This window comes from Physeter macrocephalus, chromosome 11 (genome assembly GCF_002837175.3).
Source record: "Physeter macrocephalus isolate SW-GA chromosome 11, ASM283717v5, whole genome shotgun sequence".
In the NCBI taxonomy this organism is placed as follows: domain Eukaryota; kingdom Metazoa; phylum Chordata; class Mammalia; order Artiodactyla; family Physeteridae; genus Physeter; species Physeter macrocephalus.
In genome coordinates this window covers 145258951-145279633 of record NC_041224.1, presented here as the reverse complement: position 1 = coordinate 145279633, position 20683 = coordinate 145258951, and the positions used below count along the sequence as shown (strand labels likewise).

The following is a 20683-nucleotide window of genomic DNA, read 5'->3' as shown; positions in this document are numbered from 1 at the left end:
TTGCATCCCAGCACTATCACTTGTAAACTGTGGGACCTTGGAGAAGTCACACAACGTCTCTGTACCTTAGCTTCCTTGTTCTTTAAACACGAACAATACTATCTGTCTCATAGGATGTTGTGAAGTCACTGAAACATAACGAGTGGTCAGTACATTTAAAGTACTTACAACAATGTCTAACATAACACTCAATATACATGACTTCTTGTTACAATTTCATTTGATAAAAGATGTTACTGCTTTAAATATTTTCTAGCGCTGTCTCCCATATCCTTAACAAAAATGCCCCCTTTTCGTGTTGGGAAAGAATAACAGATACATCAAAACAAGATCAAGGTGACATTCAGCACATTTTTTCAACCTTTTACATGTCACCAGTGCCATTTTGGGGACCAAAACTGAGGGAACAGGAGGAATCACTTAAATATATATTTATAGCTTGATTTGCTCTCTTTTTCCTCACCTTTGCCAACTGTGAGTTTATCCAGCATGTGAAGGTTTTCTTCTGAGTGTCTTCCTGTTCAGCTATTTAAAAAGGACAATGGCAGTTAGAAAACGAGAAGCCTCAGAAACCATTTGAACAAATAAGCATTTCAAAGGTCTGTCACTCTGGGTACGTGTGTGTGTATCTCACAATCTTATAAACGTTCTAGAACTTAGTTTAAATTTCAGGTGTTTGTCCAAAAAGTGTTTTGGAAATACAGCACGTTGAAATGAGATATTTTTCAAAGCCACCGTTTAACTGCAAGAGACAACGGTTTTTAATATTTTATGGACAAAAGAATTAGCCCCTACATGACCTTGACAGTGCTGTACAAGGACCTGTGAAGAAAAAAAAAGGGGTTCTAATCCAAATGGATTTGCAGTCTAAGCGAACACCACACGGTACTTCAGATAAACCCAGAACATCTGAATACATTTTAAAAGGCTCATAAAGTCGTGGCAGTTTAGTCTTGACATTTATCATGAAGAATATATTGTCACTGAATTAACTGTAAATCAGCTACAATTAGATAGAGTCACAGAGATCTGAGTTCAAATCCTGCCTCTGTTACCGAGTAGCTGTGTGACGTGGGGCAGGTTCCTCGTGGAATAAGGTGAGAAGCACTCACCGCTAGACTGTTAGCGGTTCACTCAAAGTGAACAGACCCTGGCACCAAGGAAACACAGGAGAAGCGCTAGCTCTCACTCTTACTAACCAGGTAGGAGTCCAGGGAAAGATCGGAACACTCGGTGTGGATCTTCCCTTCCTCCCCAGGGCAGGAGAGAGCTGCATATCGACACCATTCTTCCCCTCACCTCTACCCCCTCGGCTCCAGCAGACACCCTCAACCCTGAGGCTAGGGGTTACCCTCCATTTCCCCAGATCTCCTCATCCTACTGGACAGGGGTGAGAGCAATCCAGACACCCACTCCTCCCTGTGCCTAACGCTTACAGCCTTGTCACCACCACCTACCGCGGGCTCACCAGATCTCATCTCACTGTGCCTTTGTCCCTGCTTACATCCCGTCAACACACACACACACACACACACACACACACACACACACACACACACAGTTCACACACTCTCAGGTCCCCCTCCATTCTCGCTCTAATTTCCAAAAGACTCTGCACGTTCCCCAATTTTTCTCATCTCCCACCTCTCCTTAACTCCTGAAACCCTTCACTGATGCCGAAATCCATAACAGACCATCAGCAAAAGCCCCTATGTGCCCACTACCCTCCTTCACCTTTCTGCTCTAATTGAACCTCCACCCTAACCCGGAACTCTGCTTTCCCCACAGCCCTCTCAAGTGACAGCATTCCTTTCTCTTACAGACCTTGGACTACTAGTTCCTTGCTCTTCGCCGCTACTTCCAGATCATTTTCCACTCTCTTTGTCCCTGAAATGCTCCAGCTTTAGCTCTTATGGCATCAGACAGTCCCCACTATTACAGTCACCTACCTACCTCTGTCATTCCTCATCATTTCTCAAAGGTTTTAGTTCCTTCCCCACTGTTGCTCTTTCCAATGTGACCCCTAATTCTTCATAATTTCAATGCACATACTGATGAAACTTCCAACCTTCTGGCCTCTCTGTTTCTTGAATTCTTCTGCAATAAATGTGTCCTCTGCCCTGCCTCAACCACTCACTGTCATGGTTATACCCTGACCTTGTCATTACTAATAACTACAACTCATGATCTTGAGTTCGTGCACCCCCATCTCTGAACATCATTCCTTATCTTTTCAGTTCATTCCCACTAGTGTCTCAACTCCAACAATCCTTGGAGTCCATCAGCAACTCCAAGCCATCAATTCTGCCAGTTTTACACTGTCCCTCGCCCCCTTGGTCTCCTTCCTTTCATCCTTATCCATTGTAAATTCCAAGATCAATTATTACAAACACTCCCTTGCACCTCTCATTCCGCTGTGTGCTCTTCATCACCACTCTCTGCTCACTCATACCTGCACACATGCTGCTGAATGTGGCTGGAAGGACATCCGTAACTGCTGACCAGTCTCATCGTGACCGCCAAGTAGGCCCTCAATGCTGCCTGGAAGTCATAATACACTGCCCTCTCCCACTCCTCTAGACAGCAATTTCACACCCTCTCCTTCTTTCTCAAACTCCCAACGCCTCCCCTCCCATCCTCACTCTCAGCTGAGACCTTGCTTCCGCAGGACACTTAGGGATCATCTACTCCCTTGTCTAGTAACCTATCAAAAGGCTCTGCCTCCAGCCTGTTAGCATGGGTGAGCCAGCCTTGCTCAGACCTAAAGCCAATCCCTTCCTTCACTCATTCACCAGGTCTCATCACATTTGGAGCTACTCCAGGACCTTTTACTCCTTTCTCTCCTGTATGATCCTCTCCCCCACCCAAGACTATTCCCATTAGTACTGATCCATGCTATTAATTCACCCATCTAAAACTAAAAACAAAAAACAACCCTCTCTTGACCCCCATCAGGTACAGGTCCATTGTGGCCAAACTCCTCAAATAGATTTGTCTATGTTCATGGTCTCCAGGTCCCCTCCTCCTTCTCTCTTAACTGAACCCACACCAATCATGCCCTTACCATTCCGCTGAAACTACTCGTTCATCAAGGTCACCATGAATCGAGGTCATCAACGACCCCCCCAGCCCCCACTAAAACCAATGATCGATTCTCAGTCTTCATCTTTCTGGAGCAATCAGCAGCATTCAGTACAGATGATCACTCTCTCCTCCTGCTTGCAGGCCCCTATACTCTCTGTCTTCCTCCTCCATCACGTGTTGGCTTCTCTCTTTCTCTCACACTTCATGTCCAACGCCTGGGGAAATCCTCTTACGTCCACCTTCAAAATATATTCAGGATATGACCACTTCTCACCACCTTCACTACAACCACTGGTCCAAGGCACCTCCACCTCTCCCCAGATTACTGCAATAGATTCCTAACAGGTCTCCTTCCTTCCAGCCTTGCCCTCTGAATATTATTCTCAACACAGCAGCCAGAGTGATGGCACTCATCTGTAAGATCTATTCTGACCATCCTATTTTAAACTGTAACAACCCCACTTCTGTTCCCTCTTACCCTGCTTGATTTTTTTTCTACAGTACTTACCACCTTTAACATTCTAGGTAAGCTATATATGTAGTATGTTTATCATTTAATGACTTACTCTCCTCCCAATAGAATGTAAGCACCACATAAGCAAGATGTTTCATCTGTGATATATTCCAGGGGCCTAGAAGAGTCAGGCCCAGAACAGGCTCTAAGCAAATATTTGCTTAAAAAAGTAGGAAGAACAATAATTTTATTAATTATTATTACTGTTATATTTTATTTGCTGTACTGAGAAGGTCAAGTCTACCTTTATGTGTTTACATCCCTTCTTTTAAACGATGTCCGTTCTACCTTCTAATACATTGTTTTCCTTTGACTCTACCCATTCTCCCTTATGAATCTCTAACACAGTTGAACTGAAATTGTTAGCATGACATCTAGTCTGAGTTCTCAAAAATGTTTTAATCTTGGGCTTCCGTGGTAGCGCAGTGGTTGAGAGTCCGCCTGCCGATGCAGGGGACACGGGTTTGGCCGCTGAGCCTGCGCATCCGGGGCCTGTGCCCCGCAACGGGAGAGGCCACAGCAGTGAGAGGCCCACGTACCACAAAAAAAAAAAAAAAAAAAAAAAAAAGTTTTAATCTGATGAGAGTTCAGGTTGAGAAAATGAAAAGAACCTGAGTAAATGGAATTTTAGGGTGTTTGCAATTTTGACTGAGTAGAAATTAAAGATGCACTTAACCTCATCGGATTGTCTCCTTAACTTTTTAAATCCATTACATTTTTTCTGTATTACCGGCTGAAATTAGTTACAGCTCAGTGATTTACACATTAAAGGGTGCTCAATAATTGTTAGCTGAACTGAACTGAGTTCTGACAAGCCAACCAGATAGTTTAGGTTTTTGAGAGTTATTTCTGTTTTTATAAATTTCATTTAAAACAATTATAAAGAACTAGGGACTTCCCTGGTGGTGCAATGGTTAAGGATCTGCCTGCCAATGCAGGGGACACGGGTTCGATCCCTGGTCCGGGAAGATCTCACATAACGTGGAGAAACTAAGCCCACGCACCACAACTACTGAGCCTGCACTCTAGAGCCCATGAGCCACAACTATTGAGCCCACGTGCCACAACTACTGAAGCTCGCATGCCTAGAGCCCATGCTCCGCAACAAGAGAAGCCACCGCAATGAGAAGCTCGTGCACCGCAATGAAGAGTAGCCCCCGCTCGCCACAGCTAGAGAAAGCTCTCGTGCCGCAATGAAGACCCAAGGCAGCCAATTAATTAATTAATTAATTAATTTTTTAAAAAAAGAATTATAAAGAACCATAATTTTGTCCTATAATTCAAAATGTTACTAATGTTTTCATTGTTTGTTTCCCTAGAATCAGCAGATGATAAGACAATAAATTTTAAACATGTACTGACTCTTACCAAAAAATGTGTTGAGAGCTAACTTTGTTCCTCAATAGAGAAAACTAGAGCACAAGTTTTTATCTTTCCAGGATCAAGTTACATGTGCACAAAGTACATTAATCAAGGCCATGTGTATAAGCAGGAAGGGACTATTTCATTATTATAAAAAAGCAGAAATTCAAAACAAAAAACGAAACAAACAACAACGAAAACAAAGAGGGCTCTCTTCTTTATCCTTAAGGAGCCAAGAGAGATTTTTTTTTTTCTTTCTAGGTGTAAAGTATGGAGAAGAAACTAACCAGGAATACCACCAGGTCCAGGACAGGGAGTCTACACTAACGTTAGGGGAATTATTGTGGGAGAAAGGAATAACCATAGAGGGGGTGAAATGCTGGCACAAAAAGGAATGTAAAGGAGCACTGTGTGCCCAAGGAGTTTGAGTATTGCACATGCACCTGGAAACCTCAGTCATTCTGAATTATTTCCAAGAAAGATGAGGGATCACATGATCATTTCCATGTGATGCTGGCCAAAAGGGGTCTTGGTACTGAGCAAACTGAGGACTGTGAACTTTCCTAGGCTGAGAAAACAGGCAGCATATGAGGGCTCTATATGGACTGCTCAACTTGGAGCACCTAGTCTCACATAGGTTGGACTGACCTCTGATAGGGACATAAATTTAAAATAACCAAAAATTTCCAATGAAAACCTTAAGTTATCCCTGTCCTAATTTGATTAAAATCTAATAGAAGCAAGGGGAAAAACAATAAGAGGAGCAGGCAGAACAAATCCCGACCCGAACTCTCCAGTTAGCAAATGTAACCCTCAGGAAAAGGTTTTTAAACTTCATGGCTTTTAACTAACACATTGTCTACCTCTTCATCCTGGAAATCAGAACCCTTCAAATGCAACAAGGACCCTTGCTAACAGCAAACAAAGATGTCCCAGGTGCAGTTAAACACCTTTATGACTACTCAATTAAATGGTTTCGTCTGTGCCATGTCACTTATCCCTTGACACACTTTTCTCACATTTTCATACTGTCTTATCCCTGAAAAGTGGTATTAATTCAACAGGAACCAGAGCCAAATAGCTCGCCCTATAGCAGGATAAGTAACCTTTTGTTCTTTTCAAAGGCTGACCCATTGGGGAAAAACTAATTGAGAGCCACATGCTTTAAAGCGACTTAATTTGAGTGGGTGAGATTTTTTTTTTAATGTTGGGTTTTATTTTTTAATTTCCAGAGTAACTTTCTAATAAAATAATAAAACTCTTCTCAAAATGGCATAAAGAGAATAGGACCTTTTATTTATTTAATTTTATTTTTTAAATGTAATTTTTATTTTATATTGGAATATAGCTGATTTACAACATTGTGTTAGTTTCAGGTGTACAGCAAAGTGATTCAGTTATACATATACAAATATCTGTTGTTTTTCAGATTCTTTTCCCATATAGGCAATTACAGAGTATTGAGTAGAGTTCCCCTGTGCTATACAGTAGGTCCTTGTTGATTATCTATTTTATATATAGTAGTGTGTATCTGTTAATCCCAACCTCCTAATTTATCCCTCTCTCCCCACCTTTCGTCTTTGGTAATCATAAGTTTGTTTTCTAAGTCTGTGAGTCTGTTTCTGTTTTGTAAATAAGTTCATTTGTACCGTTTCTTAGATTCCACATTTAAGTGATATTATATGAAATTTGTCTTTCTCTGTCTGACTTACTTCACTTTGTATGGTAACCTTCAGGTCCATCCATGTTGCTGCAAATAGCATTATTTCACTCTTTTTTTATGGATGAGTAATGAGAAAAAGACCATTTAATCGGCAGACATCAGGGACAGAAAAAGACAAAAACAGACAGAAAATAATAAAATCTATCATAATGATGAGTTTCTTAAAATGCCAAGGAATAGAGAATGAGAAATTCTCTATTCTGATTTTTAAGGCAAATAAGAAATATATAAAATGCAGGAAAATGTAGTCAGTGAATTTTATTCAGGCCCATATGGGTATCCTTGATTATCATTCTTGGAAAATATCTGGCTGAGTTTCAGAAAGGCATAGAAGGAAAAGGTTTTCTCTAGGTGTCATTACCATAAAAATACATTTAATCCCTGACTTTGTTCTTATTCAATCTGCCTTTTGTGAGCTGGCAACTCATATCCTTAGCTGGAAAGGAACTTAAATGAAAACAAATTGAGTTAAGCTCAATTAAAGAGGGTAGATTTTAAGTTCATTATAAATCTCATTATTAAACTACCAAGGCCACTGGGTCTCAGCAAGGTCCAGTCTCTACAAAAGTTCATCTAAATTGTTGACTCCAGCAGTCCTCCCTGGTAGTAAGAGTTCAAAGGCAGTTACCCAGGCATGAGAATCTCTAACTGACATTTTCACTTAAACACAGAGCAACACATTATTACAATGTGGCTTCTCCAAGAATGTTCTCTACTGCATGAGGTCACCAAGGAGGCTTTGCAACCTTCTCTATCCAGGAATTTCCCTTCTTCCCTTTCTATTGCTGGGTTATTGATAACAGGTTTATTGCACATGGCACCAGATTTATTACTTGGATCTTTCACTCTCCTCATTAAAATCTTTTGATCACTCCCTAATTCCTTAATGAATAAATTCTAGATTCTTAGCCTAACATTCTAGGTCATTCAGAATTTGACTCCAATCAACTTTTTCCTGACTCATCCCCCATGACTTCCCCACTTACATCTTACTTCTCTAGCCAAACTAGAATATATGCAGTTACCCAGTGAAGTTGCTCTCTTTTCTGCATCAACATGCTATGTACCCTCTGGACTGGCTAATCCTCCCGCATCCCTCTGCATTCACAGAAACCCCGGCACCCAGCACAATGCACATGGGGGGCATTCGATCAACATTTGTTAAAATAAGACATATCCTGTTCAAATGTCCCCTTTGTGAAATAGAAGTAATCTCTTCTGGCTCTGGCCTACCACAATACTTTGTTGGGTATTTTTTTTTTTAATCATTATTACTATTAGGAAGTAATATATAATCCTCATAAAACATGTTTTATAAACAGTAACAGAATTCAAAGTTAATCTTAACTTTCCCCAAACACCCATTTTCCTTCCCCAGAGACAACATTAATTAACAATTTCCTGTGCACCCTTCTAGATTAGACAGGCAAAGAACATAAATTCTAAAGAGCAAGGATTTGTTTTGGTCGGTCACTGGGCTCCTCGCTCCTAGACTAATATCTCACAAGTAGAAGGCACTCAGTCAATACTTGTCGAATGAAAGAATGAATGTATGTATATGTAAATTAAATTACTACACATGATATGGTTTCATTTTTTAAGTTGATAATTCAAAAAGCAGCAATTTAGGTACACTATTTAAAGTTAAAAAGCATCTGTTAAGCCATAAGAAATTTTTAAAAAGGAGATCATAAACCTTCCACATTACCAGAAAGGAAGAAAATTATAATTTACAGTAAAAAGAACAAAGTAGATACATATGTGCTGATGCAGGCCTATTCTTAAGTGAAAAAGAGCAAATTATAAAATAGCATGTTTATCATCATTCTACCTGTATTTTTATGAAAGGATAGCTACATGAACAACCAACAGTTTTCTTTCTATCTTATGGTAATTACCACTTGCTGCTCATGTACTGCAGTCATGTACCTCTGTGTGGTTTCTCTCCTACTCATTGTATCAACCTTAATATTAAACCCTTATGCTTTTGTGTTTTTGCTTCCCCTTAGACCAGTGTCATGTAGAGAAGAGGTACTCAATACATTTTGCTGATTGAAAGACTTAGTAAATATTAAAAGATTGAGGTTCAAACTGACCTACTGCATGGAGAAGAATTTATTGGCAACAGTTACTAGGCCTATGTCTTATCCTAATCCTTGTTTTAAAAACCCCTGGGCATAGATGTAGAGAACAAATGTATGGACACCAAGGGGGGAAAGCTGGTGGGGGAAGCTGTGGGTGAGATGAATTGGGAGATTGGGATTGACATATATACACTAATATGTATAAAATAGATAAGTAATAAGAAGCTGCTGTATAAGAAAAATAGATAAAATTCAAAAACAAACAAACAAAAAAACCCTGGGTAATTTCTTTCTTCTACTAAGAAAATGTCTTGAACAAAAGGGCATGCACTAATGAGACCCTGTTGCTCTCCCCTGAAACAATGCTGCCAACTCTCTGTTAGACAAGGTAAGAATAACTAAATTCAGACAATAATGCAACACATTTTAGCCATGTGTTCCAACAGCCATCCCAAAGAATCTTATCCAAGCTGTTATCCAATAGAAAGGGAACTAAAAATAATAAGGCCACCTCTTCTATTGTTTCTCATGGAGGTGATAACAAACAAATAAATGAATGAAAACACACAGGCATGCACAATGAAAACAAGAAAAGCCTAAAATATCTGAAGAATAAACAGGAAAAGGCCTGTTACTGAACTACAAAAGGGGAGACTATTAACCAACAGAGAAAGCAGGGGGACAATTTACAACACATTTTCTTGCAACCAACCATAAGCCAAACAAATAAGCAAGTAAGAAAGAAAAATAAATAGTACCAGGACTGAGATCTCACTTATTGAACCAGAAAAGTGAGTTTAGAAGCTAAGTCCTAGCTAACACGTCTCGTAAACTCAATGTGCAACCATGTCTCTACTTCAAAATTCTTTTCATTCACATATTTCTTCCCAGGAGAATCTGTGTTGTCACTATGGAAAAAAAAGCACTTGCCTGTCAAACTCAGCGTTCCAGGACTGAAATGACACTCTACCTCCCTACTTCTCCCCAAACCTGTCCTCATCTGTGTTTTCATCTCATGGACTTGACACCACCATCCTTTATCAGCCCCAGGTACAGCCTACCACCAAATCCTGCAAATTTGCCTCCACATGGCTCTGGTATACGCTTCCTTCTCTACATCTGACGGCCCTCTTGCCTGATCTACCGTCAGGTCTGGCCTGGACCACGTCCATGGCCAGCCAGGTCTGCTCTGCTCCCTTCAATCTGTTCTCCACTTCAGCCAGTAGATCTGACCACAGTACCCTTTCCACCCTTTGATAGTTTCTCTCTGCTCTGAGAATCAAAATCAAAACAGCCTGTGAGGCTTGCATGGTCCACCCCAGAGCATCTCTCCAGCCTCAGCACTTACAGCTCTCCTCCATGCCCAGGGCTCCAGCCACTCCATCTTCCTTCAGGGCCTTTACAAGCTATGTTCCCTCCTGCCACAGCTGTTTGCACCACCCTGCCCTCTTCACCTACTTGACTTCTAATTACCCTTAGGGCTCAGCTCAATTGTTGCATCCCAAAGGAAACCTAAGTCAATCTGTCTTCCTCCACTACTTAGCACCTGCCTCAACTTACAATCATTGATAAGACTAAGAGCACTGGCTCTAGAGCCAGACTACCTGAGCTTGATCCCGGATCTGCCACATACTCGCTATGTGCCTCAGTCTTCTCATTTGTAAGATGGGGATAACAGTACCTACCTCACAGAGTTGCTAAGAGGATTAAGTACTTGTACTGATGTAGAATCAGAGACCAACAACAGATAATCCCAAAGGCCAAATGTAGCCCACCACCTATTTTTGTAAATACAGTTTTCTTGGAACACAGACACACTCACTTGTTCACATATTGTCTATAGCTACGTTCATGCTAAAATGGCAAGTTGAGTAGTTGTGACAGAGACCATATGGACCTCAAAGCTAAAATATTTACTACCTGGTCCTCTACAAAAAAAGTTTATCAGGGCTTCCCTGGTGGCGCAGTAGTTGAGAGTCCGCCTGCCGATGCAGGGGACACGGGTTCGTGCCTCGGTCCGGGAAGATCCCACATGCTGCAGAGCGGCTGGGCCCGTGAGCCATGGCCGCTGAGCCTGCGCGTCCAGAGCCTGTGCTCCGCAACAGGAGAGGCCACAACAGTGAGAGGCCCGCGTACCGCAAAAAAAAAAAAAAGTTTATCAATCCCTGGCAAGATTATGCTTGATCTACACAAATGAATATTAGCTACAACATGGATGAATGTTGAAATCATTGTGCTAACTGAAAGAAGCCATCACAAAATACCACATATTATATGATTCCACGTGTACAAAATGTCCAGAATAGGACAATCTATACACACAGAAAGTAAATCAGTGGTGGCCTCGGCCTGATGTAGGGAGGAGTAGGTTTTGGAATAAAGGGTATGGGGTTTCTTTGGGGGGGGGGCAAGCGGTGATAAAAATGTTCTAAAATTAAATGCAATGGTTGCACAATTCTGTGAGTATACTAAAAATGATTGAATTGTACACTTTAAATGGGCGAGTTGCATGGTATGTGAATCACATCTTGAATTATATCTCTATAAAGCCGTTCCTAAAAAAATATTAGCTAACATCTGTGAGCTAACTTGATTACTATCTGCCTCCTCACTCGCCTACGGGCTCTAGGAGAGCAGAGGCCAGGTCGGATTTACCTCCTCACTTTGCCTGCAGCTTGTACACAGTGCGTTTCATGTTGTTCGAATTCAGAAGGCATTTGTTGAATTAATGGTTATTTGGCTGGGGCAGGAGCGAGAGGGGCTTTGTTGCTATTTTTCCCCAGTGAACCCACAGATTTAAGTACTTAGTTTGTTGGGGAAATCTATGACACACAGCAAAGAATTTCTGCTTAGGGCCTTAGCATGTAGGATCCAGCAAGGTCCTGTAGCCACATGAGGCAACCACACCCTTATGCAAACACCTTGAGATTTTCACACTGAGGCTTTTGTTTCCAGCCCCATGGAACACAGCTCCTGGCTCTCTGCATAAGCAAATCTTGTATTTCTAGCACATGAAAATGAGCCCACAATACAGATAAAATGCCTAGGATCTGGGGTGCTATTTCTTTCTCCTCTTTCTTACCCTCTTCTGACGCACCTGAGTTGCTCAATAAACATCTGTGGAATGAATAAGTCAAAGAAATGACTACATTTCTTTTAGCACATATTTCTTACTGCTTACTGCCTTTTACCAACCACATTAACACTGTGAGCATTTTTCTTGTGAAAATCAAGGTGTGAGCCTAAACACCTTCCACTGGGGCAGCAGTCCAAGCACCTCTGACTTCTGAGTGCAAAAGAGCCAGACTGAACTAAGGAAATACGTGCCGTGATTACAAATCTAGGATTCCTACACTTTTGAACGCCAGAGAGTCATGGTTTAAGTGCAGGGTGCTGCACCCCAATTCCCAGAGATCCTGACTGAGGGGGTTCACACAGCTCACGCTCAGAAACTCCTAGCTAAAGTAATTAGACTGGTTTACATGTGTGACTTATTCTTGAGACAACACAAGGGAACAGGAAGGGCCTGGCAAAATAGTAATGAAATAATAAACTGAGATATTAACATAATGTAATGCAATGTAAATCTACTCTAACTTATGGGGATCCTAAGACACGCTTGGAGGGGCTCAGAAGGCTTGCTGAAACAAGCCATGTCCAGGAATAAGTAGGACTCAAGGGTAAGGAACAAGGACATTATTTCATTAAAGCTTCTAGTCAAGTGGTCAGGCAGGCATTTTGTAAATGAGAAAACTATAGCTCCCAGAAGATGAAGGATTTTTAGTCACTCATTCAATAAGCATTTATTGAAACTCTACTGTGTCCTGGATACTGTGCTCTAGATGTCACATCTGGTGAGAGAGAAACTCAAATCCAGACGTGTCTGATACCAAAATCCATGTTCTTTTCATTATAATTAAAAATCAGCTGAAAAGCCAGATCCGTGGCCCCTCCAGCTACCACCCTATCTCTGTCCTCCCCTTTAAACCCAAACTTCTTGAAAGAATTGTCTACCCTGGCTGCCTTCACTTCCTCACCTACCACTCACTTCTCAACCTACGAAAACCTGGCTTCTACCCCAACCCCTCCACTTAATTCTCAGCAGGGCCACTTATAATATACTCACTGCTAAACCTCACGGATACTTCTCAGTACTTTTTGGATATCTTGAAACTTCTGATACTGTTTACTACCCTCTCCTTCTTGAAATATTCTCCTTCTTAGGATTCCACGGTACCACACTCACCTTGTTTTCTTTCTACTTCTCTGGACACCCCTTCCCAGGCCCTATTATAGGCTTGTTTTGCTTTTTCTATCTCTGGAATGTTCTGCCTAGGCCATTCTTCTCTTCCTCTAGATACCTTCATCTACTCCCAGGGAACCAATCACCATTTATATACTAATCACTTCCAAATCTTCACCTTCAGCCCAGGTGTCTGTTTCTCCTGAGCTGTGCGTATGTTTATTCCACTATCTTCTGGGTATCTCCACCTACTTATTCCAGGGACACTTCAAACTCAGCATTTCCAGAACTGAGTTACCATCTCAATCAACTCCCTCTCCTACCAAAGTTGTTCTCCTGCATTTTTTTTCAGTGAATGGTTCCATCATCCACTCATTTGCCCAAGAATAAACCTGAGTCATCTTTGATACTTCCCTCTCTCTCCCTTTCCCATACCCAGTCAATCAAAAAGTTCTGATAATTACCTCAATAAAGCTGAAAATAAAAATTTTTTCATATGATATAGCTTATATGTGGAATCTAAAAAAAAAGGGTACAAATGAACTTATTTACAAAACAGTGGTAGAGTCACGGATGTAGAAAACAAACATATGGTTAACAGGGGATGGGGAGGGGAATAAATTGGGAGATTGGGATTGACATATACACACTACTATATATAAAATAATCAACAAGGACCTACTGTATAGCACAGGGAACTCTACTCAATACTCTGTAATGGCCTACATGGGAAAAGAATCTAAAAAAAAAAAGAGTGCATATATGTATATGTATAACTGATTCACTTTGCTGTACACCTGAAACTAACACAACATTGTAAATCAACTATACTCCAATAAAAATTTTAAAAATTAAAAATTAAAAAAATTTAAAGCCCTGAAAATTGTATCTATTAGATATCTCTGGATACCCATTTCTCTCCATCCACACTGGCACCTCCTAGATGAGGACACCATTATCTCTCAGCTGGTCTTCCCGTCTCCACACTCAGTACCATAAGACCACACCCCACAGTGCCCGCTGGGTGATTTCTAAACTACTAGTTCTGAATATGCTTCTATTCAGAATCCTTCAGTTGCTTCCCCTTGGTCTTAAGAAAAACTTCAAACCCCCAAACATTTACATGACCTCATCTTTTCACACTCTCCTTCAAACTCTAATCCTAAGTCTCGCTAAACAACTGTTTCCTGGAATGTGCCACGTTCAGCCTCATCTTCTGGCTTTTATATGCCGTCACCACAGCCTGGAGCAGTCTTTCCACCTTCAATGCCTGCTCATCTATTAACACATTTTAGGTCTAAGCTTAGAAATCACTTCTTCTGGGAAGCTTTCCCTGACTCCCAAGTCTGGGTGAGGTATTCCTACTCTGTACCTCTATAGCACCATGTCAGCCCTCTTTGCAGCACACATCATACTATACTGTTGATATAATTGTCTGTATCCCTGTAATCAGAACATAGGTTTCAGGACAGCACATGCCATGTGCCATCCCCTGTGTTCAGCACAGTGTCATACACCATAGGTATTTGAAAACACTTGTTGAATAATGAATGAACAAATAAATGAATGGGGTTCTAGCAATAAATGAACCTAACTTAGGAAAAGCATAACAGTTAATGAAGTAGTATCTCTTACTTTAAAAAATCCTACATTTCCCTTCAACAAGTACCTGATATCAACAAAATTTCTTGAAATGTTAAGTCACTGTCTCTACTCCCGCACCTCCCATTCTCTCAACCCACTCATCAGGCCTCCATCGCCACTACCTGAGTGTGGCGAATGTATTAGAGCCACCAACTGACTCTATGAACCCAATCCAATGGCCTTTTCTCTACTTAACACAGTTGACCATACCCCCTTCTTGAAATATCTTCATCTAGGGGTTTCCAGGCCATCACACTTGCCTGGTTTTCCTTCTTTGGCCTTGGCCACTCCTTCTCAGTGTCCTTTGCTTGCTCCTCCTCTTCTGTTTGACCTCTGAACACTGAAAGACCTAAAAGGTCTGCTCTAGCTACATATTCCATAGGTGATCTCACCCAGTCCGTGGCTTTAAATGTAAGTATACCAGCCATATGCTGATGGCTGCCAAATCTATACCTTTCGCTAGAACTCTGAATTCTGACATCCAACTGTCTACTTGACATCTCCATCTGGATATCAAATAAGCATCTCATATCTATCATGGCAAAAATACAAGCTTGATTTCCCCCAAAACTAGTTTATCTTCCAATCTTTATCGCAATAAATTCCATAACCAACTGCTCAGTTGCTCAAGGCAAAAATTTAGAAATTATCCTTAATTTCTCTTATTAATCACCCAATCATCCCAATGTTCACAAACATCCTTTGAAAAAAAAATCCGTGGTTCTTCATCCCGTTGCTACCACCCTGGGTCCAAAACACTATGATATCTCACCAGGGCTACAACAAAAGCATCCTAACTGGCTTTCCTGCTTCGCCTCCTGCTCTCAGATAATCCCCTCTCCACCCAGCAGCCAGAGTGGAAAAGGTAAATCAGATCATGTTACTCCCTTGATTAAAACTTTCCAAAGGTTTCCCATCCACACACCTTAGCTTAGAGCTGATGAATCCCTGCCTAACCCAGCTCTGCCTTGCCTTGCTCTCCAATCACGCTGCCCCTCATCCACCACAATCCAGCCACACCAGGCTTCCTCTGCTCCATGAATTCACCATGTTTGTTTCTCTTGTTGAGTTCTTCCTTGAGCCATTGTCTCATACTGGAATGTTCCTCCCTAGCTCTTTGCACAGCAGCTCCTTTGTGTTATTCAATTGCTCCTCAAGTGTCTCCTCTTCCTTCTCTGACACCTGATCTAAAGAAGATGCCTAGGGCTTCCCTGGCGGTGCAGTGGTTGAGAGCCCGCCTGTCAATGCAGGGGACATGGGTTCGCGCCCCAGTCCCACATGCCGCAGAGCGGCTGGGCCCGTGAGCCATGGCCGCTGAGCCTGCGCGTCCGGAGCCTGTGCTCCGCAACGGGAGAGGCCACAACAGTGAGAGGCCCGTGTACAGCAAGAAGATGCCCAAGCATAAATCCGTTTTTGATATTTGCTATTTTTCTTAATGATTTATTCTTTGTCTCTGTAACTGAAATGCAAGCCTCATGGGACACACGAAGCTTGCTGGAGTTGTTCACCTCAATAACATCTCAACCCAAAATAGTGCCTGATTAAAAAAAAAAAATAGTGCTTGATACAAGGTGGGGTTTCAGGGAACACATGCTGCATGAATATACCAATGAACAGATTTACCTGTATTCATAAAAACTGTAATTACGTGATAAAGTGGTTAAGTGTGAATTCACCTGTACTTTTGAAACATTTTGTTTTGAAGACACCAAACCACCCTGGAAGTTCTGAAGAGTAAGCACTCAGACTGAGGCAGACAGACACATACAGCAGAACTAGTTCGCACTCTGAATATCCTTCTTAACTGAAGATGAGGCCAACAACGCCCACGTTTTGGAAAGATCCTACATGTTACTCAAATTTGAGAAGGGCCGTTGGTGTTCTGTATTTGAGCCAGGTGCCCTTGATCTTGTAACATCTCGCTGCCCGTGTCATTGGTAGTCCCCTTTGTAGTAAAGGCTGAAAAGACCAAGGCGTGACCCGTGGGTGCTGCTCCACCCCAGAGGCAGACAGCAAGTGTGTGTGGCTGCTCTTCCCCCATTTTCTTCCAGTGCTCATTCAACACATGTTGCCTCATAGACCATCAATGACCAGGAGAGATTATTCACCCAGAATCTCATATCTCTCCTGCAAAGATACACACATTGATAATGTCAAACATCCCATTCCTCTAATAAATCATTCATAGCTTTTTTTTTTTTTTTTTTTTTTTGCGGTACGCGGGCCTCTCACTGTTGTGGCCTCTTCCGTTGCGGAGCACGGGCTCCGGACGCGCAGGCTCAGCGGCCATGGCTCACGGGCCCAGCCACTGCGCGGCATGTGGGATCTTCCCGGACCGGGGCACGAACCCGTGTCCCCTGCATCGGCAGGTGGACTGTCAACCACTGTGCCACCAGGGAAGCCCCATAGCTTTTTATCTATCATTTTTAAATGACTCTAAAAATACCTGGTGGTTATTAGTAAACTTCAGCTCTCATACATATTGAGAACAACAAATACAGTTACCTTTTACCAAATTTCCCTGCTGAACGTTTCAGAAAAATGGAGCCATTTGGAGAAATTATAATCACCAATGCTGAAACCAGATGAGGGAAGTAATCTCTTGAAGAGGCACATTTAGAATGACCTCTGATTTTTAGAGTATAAAATCACACACTAAACCCACCAGATGGTTATAAATTAATCTCTTATATTTACTTCAAATTTTCCCATTTCCAAGGGGAAATTATTTTGAGTTTTATTTTTCCTAATATACTACTTCAAGCTCTGAATAATTACACCCCCTCCCAACACACATGCATACACAACAAACGCTCAGAAAATCTTGTATCTCCCATGGGACTAATTAAAAAGGATTCTGATTTCTATAAGGAATGAATGAGATCTTTGTTAACCTACTTTAACAGGACTCTAAATGACCCTGGATTTATCTTGCCCTACTTTTCAAAATGTAACTGACCCAGAATAAAGTAAGCTTATCCCCAAACTCCTGGCAAAAACAGAATCAAAGTTCCCAGAAGATGAAACCGTATATACAACCTAAAAAGAAAAAAAAAAGAAAAAAAAAAAAAAAAAAAAAACTTTCCCTGAAAAACATCGTTCACTGCAAACACCACTGCTTCCAGAGCTATTTTGTTTTTCATTTAATTGGGATACTTTTAAGATTATGAAGCTTTACAATATGAAGGCAAATAATCCTCCAAAAAAACACAGCAGAAGACAGTATCAGCTATTATGATATCAGGAACTTTCTGGAAGCTTTTTTGTTGGGACAGTACAGCACTGATAGCTGGTGAAGGACTATAACTTGATTATTTTCTCCGGGTGTAATAATCACCTAATTGGCAAAAAAACAAAGAAACCCAGAGATGATTTGCTTTTATTCCTGGCAAAAACAGAACCAAAGTTCCCAGAAGATGAAACCGTATATACAACCTAAAAAGAAAAAAAAAAAAAAAAAAAAAAACTTTCCCTGAAAAACATCGTTCACTGCAAACACCACTGCTTCCAGAGCTATTTTGTTTTTCATTTAATTGGGATACTTTTAAGATTATGAAGCTTTACAATATGAAGGCAAATAATCCTCCAAAAAAACACAGCAGAAGACAGTATCAGCTATTATGATATCAGGAACTTTCTGGAAGCTTTTTTGTTGGGACAGTACAGCACTGATAGCTGGTGAAGGACTATAACTTGATTATTTTCTCCGGGTGTAATAATCACCTAATTGGCAAAAAAACAAAGAAACCCAGAGATGATTTGCTTTTATTCATAATAACAAAGCAGTCTGCCTTGGTTAAAGAAGCAAAAATACTGTCTGCATATTTCTTACTCTTCATTCATCATTTCCATCAAAATCCCACATTGGGGACCTAGGTGCAAAAGGGAAGAAATCCTACCCAGAAGCATTTTATTAAATCCACTCCTCTTTCTCAGTCTTCACACAGTTTCATTCACTCACTGTCATAAGGTAGAACAGAATTTCTCTCAGAAACGTGATACTAAAACACAATTGAGCCCCTAAACACCATATACATACCTCACTGCCTCATGTCTAAAGAAATCTTTGTTTCCATCCTGTCTGATTTTCCTGAACACTGAAAAATTTTTCTAATTCCGGATACTTTATATATATTTTTTCGTTTTTTTAATTTAAATTTAATTTTTACTTTATATTGGAGTATAGTTAATTTACAATATTGTGTTAGTTTCAGGTGTACAGCAAAGTGATTCAGTTATACATACACATATATCCATCTTTTTCAGCTTCTTTTCTCATATAGGTTATTACAGAATATTGAGCTCCCTGTGCTTTACGGTAGGTTCTTGTTGATTATTTATTTTATATATAGTAGTGTGTCTATGTTAATCCCAAACTCCTAATATATATCTTTATAGTGGAATGGCCACTCAGTTTTTCATTACACAGTTGTTTATTGAAAGCCTTAAAACACGTCAGAAATTTCATTGGCAATAAAGATACGAGATTTCCTATGCAGGGCACCTAACACACTTAGAGGAACTCAGATGGCTTAATAGAGCAAGAGATGTCCAAAGACGAAAGGAAACTCCAGGATAAGGAACAATTACAGAGGGTTCAGCAAGAAAACAAACTCCCGGGAAGTTCTTATTTGTCTTACTTGTTGATGTCACTTTCACATGATGTCAACAGGGAAAAGCACAGCTGGACTGCATGCCTCTTGAAGGTTCTCAATCTATTCATCTTTGCATCCTTAACACCCTACCTGTGGTTGCCATCCAGTATTTACTGAACAAGCGAATAAAATTCAACATTACATCGCATAATTATTCTTGTAATCTAACCCAACGAACACAAATATTTTCTAATGTTATTAAAAGGAATACATATATTGAAAGCCTCCCTTCAGATGGATACTCAGTAAATCATCAATAAATTTAAATGGAGTAATAACCTAACTACAGAGACTCACATTTCACTGCTCAGCCCTACCAAGCAATGTCTACCCAGAAGGCATAAAGGGCTTTTTAACCTTTTAAAATATGTCATCTAGAAGATAACAGCACTAAATAAAACATATGAGCATTGTTTGGAACAACACAGTAACTTGGCTCGACATGGTTTTATACAGGTTCGTGCAGATGGTTAACCATTCACCAGCATTTTGGCAGGACTGCATGAAAGTTAACTCCACGTGTGGTGGCAAAGGTAACAGAATACACACTCCTTCCTAGTCCTTTGTCTAATTGATGATAACATTCTGTATTCGGATGCTGTTGCTCTAATGAGCTACCTTGGCCTACCTCATTTTTGAAAACAAAATAATGTGCTCCTGGTACATAAAATTATTGTGTCCCTTTATGGCCAAAAAAATATAATATTTATGTGTTAAAAATAAACAACTTAAATCGGGACTTCCCTGGCAGTCCAGTGGTTAAGACTTCACCTTCCAAGGCAGGGTGTGCAGGTTCAATCCCTGGTTGGGGAGCTAATATTCCACATGCCTCACAGCCAAAAAACCAAAACATAAAACAGAAGCAATATTGTAACAAATTCAATACAGACTTTTAAAATGGTCCACATCAAAAAAAAAGAAAAAAGAAAAAACTTAAATCTGAAATGTATAAAGTGTCCAAAATAGTTCAAAACTGCCATAGCTACCACTTAAAACATCACAAGATGAGTCAGCCTAGTCAGTCAATTTCACTCATTGTTTATAATTGAACTATAGTTGATTTAAAATATCATGTCAATCCCAGGTATGAATTTCACTCATTATTAATTTGACTTTCAAATGGGCCCTCTACCTGTGTCGTGCTATTAAGCTTTCCATGACATAGGAAGTTCTCAAGAGTTTCTTTGAAAATGGGACTTTTTACCTACAACAATTTATTTTAAGCATATTGATATAAAATAGTATTTAATGGTCTTATTATTTGATGCTACTAAAATACTTGGTGAAAACACACTAAATAAAAAGGAAGTTAATACTCTGGACATTATAGTTGCTACCACTATTATCTCAAGCAGCTCAGCTTCTAACTTTGGA

At 40.5% G+C, this 20683-nt stretch overlaps 1 protein-coding gene across 8 annotated transcripts in view; it reads right to left on the bottom strand.

The window, feature by feature from the left end:
• SYNE2 (spectrin repeat containing nuclear envelope protein 2) overlaps positions 1-20683 on the bottom strand; it is a 326063-nt gene that overhangs the window by 247761 nt on the left and 57619 nt on the right. For all 8 annotated transcript variants that reach the window (XM_024133495.2, XM_024133470.2, XM_024133489.2 and 5 more), the window contains exon 3: positions 464-525. In XM_024133495.2, coding sequence (XP_023989263.1) covers positions 464-525 — 62 coding nt within the window. The remainder of the gene's footprint in view (positions 1-463; positions 526-20683) is intronic.